This window comes from Emys orbicularis, chromosome 4 (genome assembly GCF_028017835.1).
Source record: "Emys orbicularis isolate rEmyOrb1 chromosome 4, rEmyOrb1.hap1, whole genome shotgun sequence".
In the NCBI taxonomy this organism is placed as follows: Eukaryota; Metazoa; Chordata; order Testudines; family Emydidae; genus Emys; species Emys orbicularis.
The window spans coordinates 64,311,587-64,327,418 of NC_088686.1; the positions used below are offsets into that span (position 1 = coordinate 64,311,587).

The 15,832-nt window shown below is 42.8% G+C and overlaps 1 protein-coding gene across 1 annotated transcript in view; it reads right to left on the reverse strand.

Annotated features, from left to right (window-relative positions):
• SPTBN5 (spectrin beta, non-erythrocytic 5) overlaps positions 1-15,832 on the reverse strand; it is a 133,173-nt gene that overhangs the window by 23,171 nt on the left and 94,170 nt on the right. Inside the window, exons 40-49 of the mRNA XM_065403795.1 lie at positions 15,138-15,326; positions 13,737-13,814; positions 12,149-12,321; positions 10,950-11,040; positions 9,848-9,994; positions 8,294-8,431; positions 6,516-6,772; positions 6,184-6,370; positions 2,883-3,095; positions 7-203 (exon numbers count right to left, since the gene is read on the reverse strand). Of these exons, the coding sequence (XP_065259867.1) occupies positions 7-203; positions 2,883-3,095; positions 6,184-6,370; positions 6,516-6,772; positions 8,294-8,431; positions 9,848-9,994; positions 10,950-11,040; positions 12,149-12,321; positions 13,737-13,814; positions 15,138-15,326 (1,670 nt within the window). The remainder of the gene's footprint in view (positions 1-6; positions 204-2,882; positions 3,096-6,183; positions 6,371-6,515; positions 6,773-8,293; positions 8,432-9,847; positions 9,995-10,949; positions 11,041-12,148; positions 12,322-13,736; positions 13,815-15,137; positions 15,327-15,832) is intronic.

Sequence of the window (15,832 nt, forward strand, 5' to 3'; positions counted from 1 at the left end):
TCCTACCTCTCTGGGTTATTGCTGTTTACTAGACTGGTGCCAGTCTCCTGAAGCTTCTCAATTCGGGGCTTGAACCCTTCCACGTCCAGCTTGGTAGCCTCCAGTTTGCGAAGCAACACCTGGGTGGTTTCTTCATTCTTCCCACAGTCAGATGTCTCAAGGATGAACCCCCTCTCTGCCATCCAGGACTCCACTTCCAAAAGCTGTTGGAAATGCCGTGATAAACGTGAGACACAGATATTCACGCATGAGAAAGAAACCTGGAAAGCAGTAATGCTCTAAGAGACCTAAAGGTGATAGTAGACAGCAACCTAGATGTGACCTTGCAATGCAATATAGTAGCTTTCATTCTGAAAATTGTGAGACTAAACCCAAAACTTAGAGTCATGTAGTTGGCCCCCATTGTGGTAACTGGGGAAGCAGTTTTTTATCTCCCTCCTATCTGTACAAATACTTGCCAAATATGAAAAGTCACAAGAATGGTTTGGGATTCTGGTTTAATCCACTCTAAGAACTCTCACCACCAGTTAGCACTGTGGACATCTGATCTATGGTGGTGTTCAGCAATCACTCAGAGCCAAGAAGGCTGACAAAGGCCTGCTTCAATCAGTGTTTGAATTCTACCTGACTGGCATTGCTTAGCATGGTTGGCCTTCTGCATAGCATAACAACCAGTTGCAACTGGCTCTTGTCAGAGCCTCTTAAAGGTACAGTTCCACACATGATCCTTTAAACAAATGAGGACAGCACGAGAGCCTCGTGATGTAATGGATATATGGGACTGATATACCTTGAATGATTAATAAGTAATGATTCCATCAGGGCCTTAAAAATTAGAAACACTATCCACCTCTGTTTATCCCACAATAGGATCCACCTATGAAGACAATAAGAAAATGGTTCACATCATGTGAGACGCTCTGTCTAAAGACTCACACATCAGCCAAGGTCAGGCATTCCCCTCCCCGACTATAGATATTTAAATGGCTAAATGAGGGTATTGTTAATCACCTAGGCAAGAATCTCTCATTATTTGCATAGGTGTAAATTTCTTTCTCTCTCCCAACCTAGCTAAAATATTCCAAGTTGCCAAACACTCTGCTTTCCATGTTGAGTGGGTCAAGACAAGAAATGGGTGGGGAAGCTGCAAGTTAAAGAAACTAGAAATGTGGCTGTAAGAGTGAAGGTTAAATTGGGCAAACTGTTACCACAAGAAATCCAAGCCATATGTTTTCACCCCAAATTATAAACTATACATTGTTTCCTTGTAAATCAAATATACTGTGAATAATCTGTCTTTCACCCCAAATTAGAATCTGCACATTTGTTTGCCTTCTGAGTTAGATCTATAGCCTTCTATATGTGGGAAAGGCCTCTTGTTCTATTGTAAGTCCTAAATAATGTGAAATGCTTAGTATAATCAGAGAATGCACAGAGTATGGCCTCCAAATTTAGAAGGTCATAAGGATTGTTGGTTTTCATTGTAAATAACTGTTGCACTCTAGAAGTAATAGGAATTGTCTGGCACAAGGAAGGAGAAATGTTGAAAGACATTAACTAGGGTATAACTTTGGGATATTAAGAGATTGCTTAAAGGGGGATCCAGATTGTTAGTAGGGCAAATAATAAAATACAATCCTTGAAATGAATCAAACTTAAAAAGCCTCCGACAAGGAAAGGATTAAGGAAATTTGTTATACACCAGTGCCCTATTCTGGTGACCAATGGAAGCAGCAGAGAAACTAAGAGCTGAAATCTGAGGACCCACTTAGCACCTGTCCCATAGGAATCAGAGTGTGGCCCCCTCCAATGAGCCCTGATGCTAGAGTGTATAAATTGAGGCCGCCATGTGTTCAGGGAGTAGACGGAACCCAACACAACAAGCTGCAGAATCCCAAGTGTGACCGACGCCCATACCAGCCATGTGGAAGGACTCTCCCCCGTTACAGGGTTGAGAGCAGTGCTTAATTTGTGCCAGGGCTGAGTGTTGGCACCTCTAGGCTTGGCAATTCATAGCCCTGACACCTCTGGGCTTGGCACATCAGTTATGAAAGTAAAAAAAATGCTTGATCCTCGGCACCTCTTTCATTATAAATTAAGCACTGGTTAAGAGGATAAGAAGAAGTGGGGAGATTTCGTCTCAAAGATTGTATTTCCCCTTCTATTCTTCAATAGAAATAGCTATAGGTTATCTTGCTGAGTCTACACTCTCTAGTGAGACCTCAAATAACCATATTTTAGATTCTAACACCTTTATAAATCCAAGCAAATTGGCCTAAGAGAGATTAAAAACAATAACTTTAAGCAATTGCTTTTAATATTCAAAACGTGTCCTTTTTGGACCAGTCTGGTCTAAGAGAAGTAACCACACTCTTCAAAGTGCCTTAAAGACAAGTGGAACCTTGGAAGTGTGACAAATGTGTTAGGTAATAAAGAATTGAGAATTGTTGGTAATAAGAAATGTTGGTAATTTGCATTGTTCTTTAATATAACTGTAGAGCCTCAGCTCTAGTATGTGATCATTGCTTTCAGGATTGTATTGTGTGTGTCATATACACAACTGGTGTGTGTACATTTGAGTGGTGAACTGTTGATTATATATTTATGTGGTTCTGGGTGAATTAATAAATTGTTGGTTGGTTAAGAATAAGCAAGTGTCCTGATTTGAGAAATACTGTTCAAGTTAAAAGCTGACCTGGAAAGAACCCAGCATTAAACTAGTAAGCTAATGCTCCCTGGACTCAATAAAAAGGGGTTATCCCATTGGATTCTATTATACATTGACAAACCTTATTTGTTAGATTTCAGCTTTAAAATCTAACTGGCACCCTGGCAAATTCAAAAATTGACCCCCTTTTGCACATACAATGAGTCTTTCTTACCTCACTGAGGAATTGATGGGCCTCATATGATTGCATGAGTCTCCTTCTTCTCTCTTGAGCCTCAGCCTTCAAGATTTCTGCAGAAGTCTCCAGCTTCTTCAAACGTTTCATGATCTCCTGGGAGGCAGAATGCCCACCCCTCACCAGCTTCTGCCCAGTGCTGACCACCACTTTTGTTAGAGCATCACGGCTGCTAATCTCATTCTCCAAGTTCTGGAAAGCACAAATGAGAGACCCCAAATGTAAGCGATGGAGACCTTTCTACCTATATACTGCACTTAGCAGCCCACTCAATCAATTTAATAATTACAACTCAATGTCTTTTTCACATTTAAAGATGGGCCAGGGCTGCAAAGTTTAGATCCAGACCTGAACTTATTGGAAACTGAGGAGTATTTGGACTAAGAGTTTCATTTGGCCAGTTACAGAAAGAGAGGGTAGCTGCAAAGTTCAGCTCCTGATCTAAACTTCCCTAAGGTTTTGAGGTAAAATATCCTAACCACAAATACTTGCTATCAGGAGCAACCACCTGAAACACCCACTTGAATCCATGGTTATGCCATACTTCATGAGTTAATTAATGAACTTCTAGGAAACAGCCCCAATTTTCCATCAGTTCAACAGCTAAATAAATGTTTCTAGCTCTTCAACGTAATTCCAGGAAACACGGCTTTACCAAAATGGCATTTCAAAGCACAATAGGAACACACAGTGATGGCCAAGACAAGGAAATAATGGCAGGAGACATGAACTAGTCAAACCAGCTCCCCAACAACCTCTTCCAGCCCAGTGTTTGAAAACATCTGGCGTTTGCCAAACCAATTCAGTTCATTCCTATGCACACACATTCCCACCCAATGGTGCTCTTCCTTGTCTTACTGCTGTAACTTAGACTTTATTCTCTTTGGGCAGGGACTCGGTCTTCATACTTGTCTGTCAAGGGGGCCAGGCATTCTGTAGGTAACAAAATGACAGCACCCTACACTCAAAGTATTTCCCAGCCTGATGAAATAGTTCTGCTTAATTTGTAATTACTATGGAATTGAGCCGGAATGAGAGTTGCACTGCAGTGTTACATTATGTAGAAGAGATTCCCTCTGTAGCAATGAGCCATACTTTTAGCTCAGCTGGCAGATCACTTGTCTGTGAATGATGGGGGCCCCTAATCTTATCTTTAATTTCCCCTTATTAATCTGAGAGGCAGCCACTATGTTGCTGAAAAGTGATACCATATCTGACACTAGCAGAACAGAATCCAGTGTCAAACAGTTTGTACCGTGTATTAATAATAAGTCAGCAATGTGAAGAAGAACTTCACTATTTAATATTTAAGGACATGTTTTCAAAGCTCCTTCATTTGTACCCACAGGAAATGGAAACAGTGGTGTGTATAAACCTTACATTTATGCACACAAACTGAATATTTGTGTGAACACGATTGCTATATATGCAGGTAAATACACATTTGCAGAGGCAGGTATTCGATATTTACTCACAAATTTCATCCACGCTCCTTTCTGTGCTAGCAAAGGTGGGACTGAATTTTGAAAACTTGGCCCACCAGGACTAGAAATAAAACAGTAGTGTTCTTTAGAGGGGGAAACTAATCTCACAGTAGAGTGGAGACTGGTTCCTGATCTTTAACATGAGATCCCCTACACAGCCAACGTAAAAATGTCTAGTAGCCTGTAGTAACTAAAAGGTTCAGAACCGGAAATCTGAATTAAAAGCTTTGAGGGCCAATCTCACGTCCATTGGAAGAACTGGCAAAATGTCAGGGAAGAGCAGGCCTGTTATTTTGCAACTGTAATACACACTATTTCCCCCCAGACTAAAATTCTATTGAAATATTTCGAAACAGCGATAAATAACAAGGAGAATTTTGCAGCTTAAGGTGTCATCACCACAGTCCCCCCCCTCCCAGCCCAAGCTCCTTCCCCTGGCAAACCCAACCCCAATCATTCAGTCCTTTCAGGGACCTAACTTACCTGCCTACAATGTCAACATTCAGAATGTTTTTAAACAGAGGAGTTTAAATGCAAGCATACACTCGTCCCCACTTTCCATCCTGGTGAAATGAGCCTTCCGCACCAATTGCATGTTCTTAAAACGCTATAAATTCTCCTATTTCATTTGTTCTAACCACTCACTGGTCAAAGTAAAATCTACATCAAACATAAATTATTCACAATATACCTGTGGCCTCCACAGCAATATGCTGGAGAATGCTTGACAGCCCTTTGTTATAAATTTTCCATTTAATTCAAGGGATATTTGGGATGATTTTCCCACCCTTCACGGGAGTCCACACCTTTCTAATAAACCACCTGGACTGGACATGACTTTTACCCCCCGGCTTTAAAAAAATACTGAAGAGCAGATCTTTTTTCTCTTGAATTGCATCATATTGCACCAATTGTCAGGTGTTTTAAAAATATATTCCCAGGGGATGATAGCTCTTAGTAGATTTGCAATTTGTAATGGGGCTAAGGGCCAGAAGAAGTTTAACCAACAGGAGACCGGGGATGGTACTGAAATGAAGTGCCCCTCGTTACCCAGCAAAACCAGTAGCTGCTGCAATCTCCCTACCTTGAAATTCTTCTCTCCTATCTCATTTATTGCAAAGGAGCAGATTACTCTAGTTGAAAAACATGCGCGACACAGCTGCTGTTTCATTGGTATGGGAGATGACAACGTTCCAGGTTCTCCTTGTCTCTGATGACAGATCTGAACCTTGCAAAAATCATAGTAACTAACTTGAAAGTTGTTGCTAAAATGATGGTGGGATAAAGGTAATAATGTTCTGTTAATTCCCTTATTTTTTCAAAAAGTGCAGGAGGAGAAGGTTCCTGACACTCCCTCACCCTGCAGGCATCTGGAAGGCTAATATGCCTGGATGTATTTGCTGAGTTTTAACATTTTTTCTTGGGACATCTGTTGCTTGGAGAAGCCTTGCCAGCATGCACAGCCACTTGTAAAATCTATTTAGTATTGCAACAACCAGGGTCGGAGCTCAATAATTTGCACAAAGGGATAGGGTGCCCAAAGGGGAGTGCAGGGTACACTACCCTGAGTATTGGTGTGAAAATACATGCCCTGGGTGCAGTCTTGAACATTCCAAAGGCACGGAATTGCTCATTAAAGAGCACCCTTGTGAGACAAGGATAAAAGTCATCCCTGGCAGTGACGGTTTTGCTGTAACCAGAGCAGAGGAGAAGTGTTCCACTGTAGGCACATAGGCACAATCCCAGGTTCTCCTGCTTGACTTCAAACAGTGGGGATGGTTCCCATGCTACTTTACCTGGTGCTTTTCCTGTAAGCTTTGGACTGTTGTCAGAGATTGGCCATAGTCCTTGGAGGAAGCCAGGGGGAGCTTCTCATGAACCCAGGCCAACTCATCGTCAACATCCCGGAAGAACTGGTACTGTAGCCTGCTCGCTTCCAAACTCCCACGCCGCTCCTGCAGTGGATCACTTAGGTGCTTGTACCTGCAGATTTAAAATGGAACCAAATTAACACAACAGAGAGATCGTAAGGTAATAGAAGCAGGTGCCTTGGAAGTGAGAAAATAAATATAAAGGAGAAAGGTAGAAGGGGACAGAGAAGTGAGAAAACGGGCAGACACTTGCATACCTGTGCACCACCTGATCAACCCTCTCCTGTATCTCATCTGCAAGAAAATGCTTCTCTTGCTGGAATTCACAGGCTGTGTCCACAAGCACTTGTAGCCGATCGCTGTGGCTAGCAACATCTTCCTCCAGTGCCCCTTGTTTCTTCAGGAGACTATTCAAAACCACCAGGTCACTGCTACTGTCTGGAGCCTTCAGCTCGCTTTCCACATCTTCCAGCCATTTCTCCATATCCTCCACACTCCGCTGGAAACGCAGGGCCTGGGGGCAGGCAGGAAGCAAATGTCAGCAGGCATTTAGGGTTAAAAAAATCCCAACCTCCTCTGTCAAGGAGCATGTGTGTCACTTTCAAAAACCTTTTCAGGGCTCAATGAACTATCTCCTCACTTCTGATGCGGTGTGCAAATGTAGAGAACACAGTCCATTGAACAAACTCACAGAATATAAAAAACTCTATGATCTGGACAAACTGGAGAAATGGTCTGAAGTAAACAGGATGAAATTCAATAAGGACAAATGCAAAGTACTCCACTTAGAAAGGAACAATGAGTTGCACACACACAAAATGGGAAATGACTGCCTAGGAAGGAGTATGGAGGAAAGGGATCTGGGGGTCATAGTGGATCACAAGCTAAATACACCTCTACCTCGACATAACGCGATGCGATATAACACGAATTCGGATATAACGCAGTAAAGCAGTGCTCCGGGGGCGGGGCTGCGCACTCCGGTGGATCAAAGCAAGTTCAATATAACGCGGTTTCACCTATAACGCGATAAGATTTTTTGGCTCCCGAGGACAGCGTTATATCGAGGTAGAGGTGTACAAGTCAATAGTGTAACACTGTTGGGGGAAAAAAAAGCAAACATCATTCTGGGATGTATTAGCAGGAGTGTTGTAAGCAAGACACGAGAAGTAATTCTTCCTCACTACTCCAGTCTCAACTGGAGTAGTGTGTCCAGTTCTGGGCTCCACATTTCAGGAAAGATGTGGACAAATTAGAGAAAGTCCAGAGAAGAGCAAAAAAATGATTAAAGGTCTAGAAAACATGATCTATGAGGGAAGATTGAAAAAATTGGGTTTGTTTAGTCTGGAAAAGAGAAGACTGAGAAGGGACATGATAACAGTTTTCAAGTACATAACAGGTTGTTACAAGGAGGAGGGAGAAGAATTGTTCTTCTTAACCTCTGAGGATAGGACAAGAAGCAGTGGGCTTAAATTGCAGTGGGCTTAAATTCCTGTCAGGGTGGTTAAGCACTAGAATAAATTGCCTAGGGAGGTTGTGGAATCTCCATTCATTGGAGATTTTTAAGAGCAGGTTAGACAAACACCTGTCAGGGATGGTCTAGAGATAATGCTTAGTCCTGCCATGAGTGCAGGGGACTGGACTAGATGTCCTCTCGAGGTCTCTTCCAGTTCTACAATTCTATGATTCTCTGACATGCCCAAGGCAGCTGGTGGATGTGATAATTCAGCGCATATCGCCTCTGCATCCTCCTCTGGAGGTCTGGCTCTAAACTAAATCTTCCACCAGCAGACACCACATGAGAACATAGCAGCAGCAACAGACTTCTCTCTGTGGGGCTCCCACCTCTTTGCAAAAGCTTCAGTGCATCTGGCCTGTGCTTTGTAGTATTTGTTATGTGCCACTGATGATTAACTCCTTGGCTCCAGTGGCTTGGTGTGACAGAGCATGTGAGGCAATGGCACATTGATGAAACTTAGCACTTCTGCCTTGCTCTGTCACAGGAAATGGCCGCAGGACCTGTCCCCAGCTTTACCTTGTAGGCATCCTGTAGCTTGGTCCTTTTTTCATGGCAGTTTTCCAGCAGCTCATCCCAGAGCTCTTCCATTTCTTGCAGTCTGGACTGAATGGCCTCAGGAGCATAATGTCCCTCTTGGAGCATCTTCTCTCCCTCCTGCAGCAAAGACAGCAGACACCACCCTCTCTATTAGCCCACTGCACCATAATCCACCATCTATCTGTCTGAGATGTGTGCTTGGTTATCAACACCCATAAGCCACTGCTTGGGGGTAAGAACCTGCTTCTACAATCTTTATTAATCCCTTAGCAGAACACGTGAGGTTTGGTGGGGATAGAAGAAAACACTCTAAGTCAAAACTGTTGCTGGAATTGGGATGGTAGTTGAGCTTGCCAGACTTCAGGCCTCTAGCGCTATTTGAAATGCCAGAGACCTACTGCAGCAGGATGTCTGGGAGTCAAGTACTGACTTACAAAAACACACTACAGTCTCCTGGCAGAGGATCAATCTGAGGTGAGAGTATGCAGTATTTGTACTGCCTAAAGGCTGGTACTGAATCTGGTTTGCCAGCATGGCATTAGTAGGTGCCCATCAACCCATCTCTCTCTATTTAACACCTCTGGGTGCTAAAATCAGGACCACCTCGTGCACTGTATGATATAGTCCGAGTCTGTCAGTATTTCTATTATAACTCCCCAGTTTCAGATGCTTATAGATTAGCTGGGAAAAAACCATCCAGCTTTGCGGTATGTTCTCAGCCCATGAGCAAGTTTGTATTATATCCTTCTAAAGTTAGACCGAGGCACCTTTTAGTTATACAAAGGGGAGAAGTGGGAGAGGAAAGAACCCATAACAGGTTTCCAGTTGCAGATTTTCCTCTACAGAATCATTCAAAGACCATCTTTGTTACATGAAGGAACCATAAAAAAAGATCCTTTCAAATGACTCTTTAAAGGCACAAGATCCAGGCAGGTCAGAGAAGGCTATAGCTGCACACTGCAGTATTCTACAAACAGTGGGTACTGCAATACCCAGGCACAAAGAGGTGAGTGTGGGTTGAAGCTTCACTCTTAACTCTGAAGTGTCTATTGTAAAGCACCTTGTACACGATTGGTGCAATAACAACAACAATTACTGTATTGAGTTTAGGTTAAATAAATATACACATAAGCATCTCCAGACTGTCCATCTACACCTGATACTCGATACCTGGCCAAAGCTTGTCATGTTTCCCTCATGCTTCCCCCACTGGCTGGTTTCTGCCAAGGCAAAATTTTAGTGAGAATTCCCCTTAAAACTCTTTGTTCCTCTTAACACCCTCCATCTGACGTGCTCTAGGTTCTTGAGCGGTATTAATAAACTAAACTTCAAAACTCCCTTTAGAGGTTGGTAAAAGTATTGCACCCATTTTGCAGATAGTAAAGTGAGACAAGGCCATGTAGAACTTAAGTTACTTTGTCCTGGATCACACAGGTGCCCCTGCTTATTTAATATCCTTGTGATTCAGACATTCTGTTTGGCTGAACCTTTCCCACCAGCCCCCACTCCCCACATCAGCCCTGCGTCTCTTACAGCCTTGATGCTGTCTATGCGATTTCTGTTGGCCATGATCTCTGCGTGGAAAGTCTGGTGTTTCTGCAGCTTGGTCTTCAGGTTGCTCGGGTCCTTCCAGCTCTCATCCAAAGCAATACTGTTCTTCTCATTTATCCAGGCTGCAACCTTGGGGTGGGGGGTGGAGGGAGGACACAGAAGATGACAAGAATTTCAGAAGCTACTCAGATCTCATTTTCTAGGATTCCCTCTTGTACTTCTAATACAGTGGGGCTAATTAATGGAGAGAAGCAAAAATGGCTGAATTCTCCTTTCTATGCCTCCGCAATCTCCTCCTGTCTTTCAAGAGGAGGAGGTCATCTCTATATCTCCAGCCACTACCATTCCGTCTACCTCACATGACACTAAACACAATGGCATTATCCCCTTTTCCCACCCTGTGTGCATGTGTGTGGGGGAAGGGGCTGTCTCCATAGTTCTAACCACAAGTCCACTGTGTCTCACAAGGAAAGGATTGTTCAGCCCCTTTCCACTATCTCTCAAATGTGGAATGCACCCCCTTTAATGTCTACTTTTCCTTCTGTACCACAGTGTCCAAAAGATATCTCAGGCTATATCTACACTGAGCCGCAGTGTGGACTAAGGGGGCATGAACTGCAGAGTGCACCAAAGTGTTGCATGCTAACTGCCCTGTGTGGATGCTGTTGGCATGAACTAAAAGGTACCTAATTTGCATCAACACAGCTTTGTCTGAAAGAGACTATGTTAATGCAAACTAGGTATCTATTAGTCCATGCCAGCAGTGTTCACATGGGGTAGTTATTGCGCAACACTCTGATGTACTCTGCCGTTCACACTTCCATTGCACACACTGTGGTGCAGTGTAGACAAGCCCTCAGAAGTGGACGGAATTTTAGGTGGGGAGGCAGGTGTGGCTTGAGGGTTGAAGAAGGTGCCTTCTTTCTTTACGCCTATATCTTCCCGTCTCATCTGATGTCATCCCAGCCTCAGTTCCTTGGTTCTTTCCTAGTAAAAAAACTTCAGGGATTCATGCCCAAGCAGCACCGCTGAGTTGTCAAATGTTTTAAGAAATCACAACAACGTGAGGAAGATATAACTGTACCTCAAAGGAATTCCGCAGAAACCTCTGCAATAGCCTGGATTCCTCCAGCACATGCCTGCGAGCCAGGGCGTTCTCCAGCAGTTTATCTTTCCTGGGATTAAAAAGAGACACATGAGAACAAAGCTACATCAGAAGAGACTAGTTGGCATAAGTGGGTAGCATTTTAGCCTTTCACCTCTAAAACTCAGGTTTGCAATGTGACCTTATGTTCTAGTGGATACCTATCCATATAACCCAACTATCATATAATTCAGCATGGCAGACTTGATGCCCAGGACTGGAATATCAGGGGTTCTGTAGTTAACCACCATTAACTACATGATCAGCACAGGCACACACTATACCTGTCACCAGCTAACACTACCAATGCCTTCAGCGGATGGCTGTACAGGCTGCCACATGATCAGCAAGCTAATCTTGACATTGTGCCTATATGCACATCACCTACAACGTCTCTTGTTCCTGAAATACGGTTCAGTCGTGGAAGTTTATCATATTAAAGCTACACCATTCTGAAATGCAGCCTCTCCCATTATTACAAAATACAGAGGAAACAGTATGAAGTGTGACAAGTAATCGAGGCCCTGAGTACTGTATTCAAGTAAATTCATACATGATATAACATGGTCACTATAATATATTTATATGTCCCATTTCATCCCAAAGGATCTCAAAGTACTTTACAAACTATACACAGATCATTTCAGTCACGCCTAGTTTGAACAGCTGTTTAACAGTGCACTAAAACAACATGCAACGTTTTAGGACAAGCTGTGAAGAACACCTTATGCAACTGAAATTAAAGGGTGAAATTTAGACAGAACACAAATACCCCCATTGGGAATTTGGTCAGGACATTGGGTCAACCCCTTTAGAGTAGTGAAAAATGCATCCCTAATACCAGGCAGGGACACTGATTCAGTACAGACACAGAGAGATGTGTCTCTTTCTGAATCACCAACACCTCTTCCTGCAGCACCAAGGTGTTCCTTGAAAGTCCCCCATGGAAATACTGACCTGCCTCAAGCTTCCTTTGCTTGCAAAATGTGGCAGGGCCTCAGCACAAAGTGCGGTGTGGACTAAGTACAGACCAATGTCTTATGGTTCCTCTAAAATATCTAGACAAAAAGCAGTAGAGCAGGAAGGGTCTCATTTGGACAAGGCTGGGTAACAGTGACAGGGAAAGGGGTCGGCTTTACCTCCTCAGAATAGCCTGACACTTGTTCGTGATGTTCTCCAAGTCGTAATGCTTGCTCTGCCTCAGTTGCTGTGCAAAGGAGGCCATCACATTAATCTTCTCCATCTGGGCTTCCAGAGCCTTTTCAAACTGCATGTGTTTCCGCTGCAGGCTCTCCACACTGGACATAGAATCCTGGATGGGATTCAGTGATAATATCCATCGTTAGAAGGGAGTCATACCATTCACCACATTCAGGACTCAGGAATTAAACCGTCATTACTCTTCCCTCACAAATCGTCCTGGAAATGTATTGGCCTTTGAATTTGAGATGTATTGGCCTTCAAGGATTTTCTACCCACCATGTGCGGGCAGCAGTTCAGGATCTGTCTGCTTCAGTGCTGAGCAATCTGCTGGAAGCTTAGCTCCATATGCTGGAGTGTAAGGACAGAGCACTCAACACTGATCGATATAGCGAGCTGACTGAGGTTTGGAGATACTGAGCCTTCTCCTACCCTCGTAGGAAGCCACAGGACAGAAGACTAACATTTTAGTGGATTTGAGCCACATTTAGTCATAATCTAATCTTAAAAGAAATATCTGCTGGAAGCACATAAATATGGGATGACAAGCTGGGATCAGGGTTAATGAACAAATATGTCAGAGAGAGAGAGAGAGAGAGAGAGAGAGAGAGAGAGAGATTTAAACCAGAGCACCAGATCCAACCTATGAACTTTGAGAAAGCTCAGATCCAGATTTGAACTGGATAACTCAAGTCCAGTTTTGTCAGAAGCATGGACACTGAAGTCCCCTGAACTTTGTGATCTAAACTTCATGACTCAGATCTCACTCTCTCTCTCTCTTTTGCATTTCTCTGGACTTCCTATCCAGAATCAGAGGTGTCAAAATACTATAACTACTCAGGCATGTTTCTCCCATTACTTCCATCCTGGATGACACTAGAAAGCATTGGAAATCTCTTGAGGAAAGTTATCTTCATGAAAATTCTAGCCCTGTTTTCAGATCACAATGCACCAGAGAAGTATCCAAATATTCAGACATTTATATGAATCTTTGGAGGCGTGGCCATCATCAGTAAATACAGCAACATAACTGAAAGGCAGATGGGACTCAATAGGATATTTTCTGTGCATTCATGAGCTGAAGATGAATGGGAAATATAGCAGGGATTCATAGGAAGCCATATATTTCAATAGATGGTACTGTACATGTGTACATCCACTCCTGGAGAGACAGACACCAGGCACCAACACCAGACATATTCCATGTTATTAACACTGATGGATATGTTTTCCTGGGCCATATGTGACAGGTCACAGATGTAATTCCAGCTTCCACCTCTAACAGGGCTGGATAGAATATTTCACTATATCTGATGTTGAAAGCCTGAGCCTTCTGTGTACAAAACAAAAAAAAGAAACAGGATTCTGCATAAACAGCAAGATGCAGTGGGGATCTCCTCATGAGGAAGCGCTACGTGGGGATTTTAAAAAGGCTCACAGGATGTCAGAGTATTTCACACCTTCCCCATCTTCTCACTGATGTCTCCCTGCTCCAATGGAAATGTTGTCATTATCCAGCTCACCTACCCCTAGATCCTCATTGGCCAAGAAGGCCTCTTTGCTGCTGAGCCAGCTCTCGTTCTGCTCCACATAGCCAAAGAATTTCTGTTTAGGGGAGAAAAAGTAACCGTGAGTTCAGTCTCTAGCCTGTAAAACAGGGATAACGCTCAGCGGTAAAAATGGGGCTGGTAAATACTTACCTGCTTTATAGGACTATCGTGAGGATTAATTAGCTAAAATAGACCAAGCACTTTGAACATGAAAAGTGTACGTAAACAGTGTAAGTAAGTATACCATGTAAGTATTTAGCTATTATTAACAGAACTCTCTTGCTGGTATATACAACTACTCAGACTCAGGATACTGGATTTTCTCATATGCAACAAAAATATTTGTGGCATATGTGCTAATGCTGCAGATCAGAATCTAATACCTTTATTCACAATGAATAGTACCGTACTCTATGAGCCGTCCCAGTGGAGTAAGGTATTACTCAGTTTGAGAAAAGAAATTAGAATCTGGTCCTAAGTAAGTAGAACAAATTCTATTCTCATGAGCTTCAGAGTACAGAACACTCTTTGGGATCCTGTAATCCAGCATTTGCTTGACATGTCCAAGCCACCTAAGTCTTTTCTTACTAATCAACATTCCCATGAATGACCAGCACGATTTAACACTTCCACATTTGTCTCCCTGTCTTGCCATATTATTTGAAGAATTTTATGCAAGCATCTGATATGAAAGCTGTTTATTCTTTTGGTATGTTTGACATAAGTCGTCCATGTTTCTGAGCCATATAGAAGAGTGGAAGCACTCGGACAGTATACTGATGAGCACCATAGAAAATCCCATAAGGAAATTAATCATTCTCTCTTCAGAGCAGGGTTTGAATGGTGTGCAGTAAATAAGGCCTAGAGCCACATATTGAACAATGAGGAGAAAGCTAAATATTGAATAGCTGCTCATTCTTTGAGCACCAGCCATTCTGTGCACGGTGGAGAAAAAGGTATCAAGTAATTAAACACTGTATCATAATGCATATGGATCACTTGATGATTACCTGTTCTGTTCATTCCCTCTGAAGCACCTGGCATTGGCCACTGATGGAAGACAGGATACTGGGCTAGATGGACCTTTGGGCTGACCCAACCTGGCCATTCTTATATGCACAAGGGGATCAAATTAAGGTTGTACAGGCAACCTTAATTCTGGCATTCCTAACTTTCGAGTGCTTGACTTTGCAACCTCAATAACGTTCTTATATTTTTGTGTGTATAATATATAAATGACACGTTATTAGAGGAGTCTGAGCACATATGTCCTCACCACCTGTGGCTAACTCCAAACGAAGTCTGCCCATTCTTTTCGAAATCCCTCTATGCACTGAGGAAGGTTCATTGATGCTGCATTTTTCTGTTGATCACTTACCTGTAAGTCCTGGGCCTGAAACAGTTTTACATATTGCTCCTGCCATGCCTGGATCAGTTCAGACAAGGCTTGCTGCAATCTGGAGAGAGATTGGTGGATCTCAGGGGTTGCATAATGACCAGAGTTGGCAAGTTTCTGACCAAAGCTGCCAAGTGAGTGGAATCTTTCCATTCGGGCTTCAATCTCCGCCTAAAGTTCATTAGAAAGATTGATGTCAAAGGTTTATGGAAAGTCAGCTATTCAGGATATAGGTCTTTAAGGGAAGGAAATGGACTGTATTTTAACCTTCCAATACTAATATTTGTATGGAAAATCATTCATCTTTGTGCTATGTCACTGAAACAGCAAAGGAAAGTCTAAGCACATAAATATGGAAAACAAATGCCCTTATTTCTCCAAGAGACACTGGTCCCCTGCAAGTCAAGATTGTGATTCGTTTGGGAACAGAATGGGAAATGTTTAGAATTAAATGGACGTGGATTTTTAATTTGCATAACGTCATCCTTTTCTCTCATAAAGGGTGGCCCCTAGATGGCAAACTGTACTTGGAATTTCTCTTCTCCTGTCTCCTGCCAAATAAATTGGCAGCAGATTATTGCATTACAGACACTGTTTAACCTTCTTTCTTCGTGTTAAAGTGAAACATGTTTAAACTTCTCTTCTAAAGTGAGAAAAAGGTAGCAATATGTCTGTAT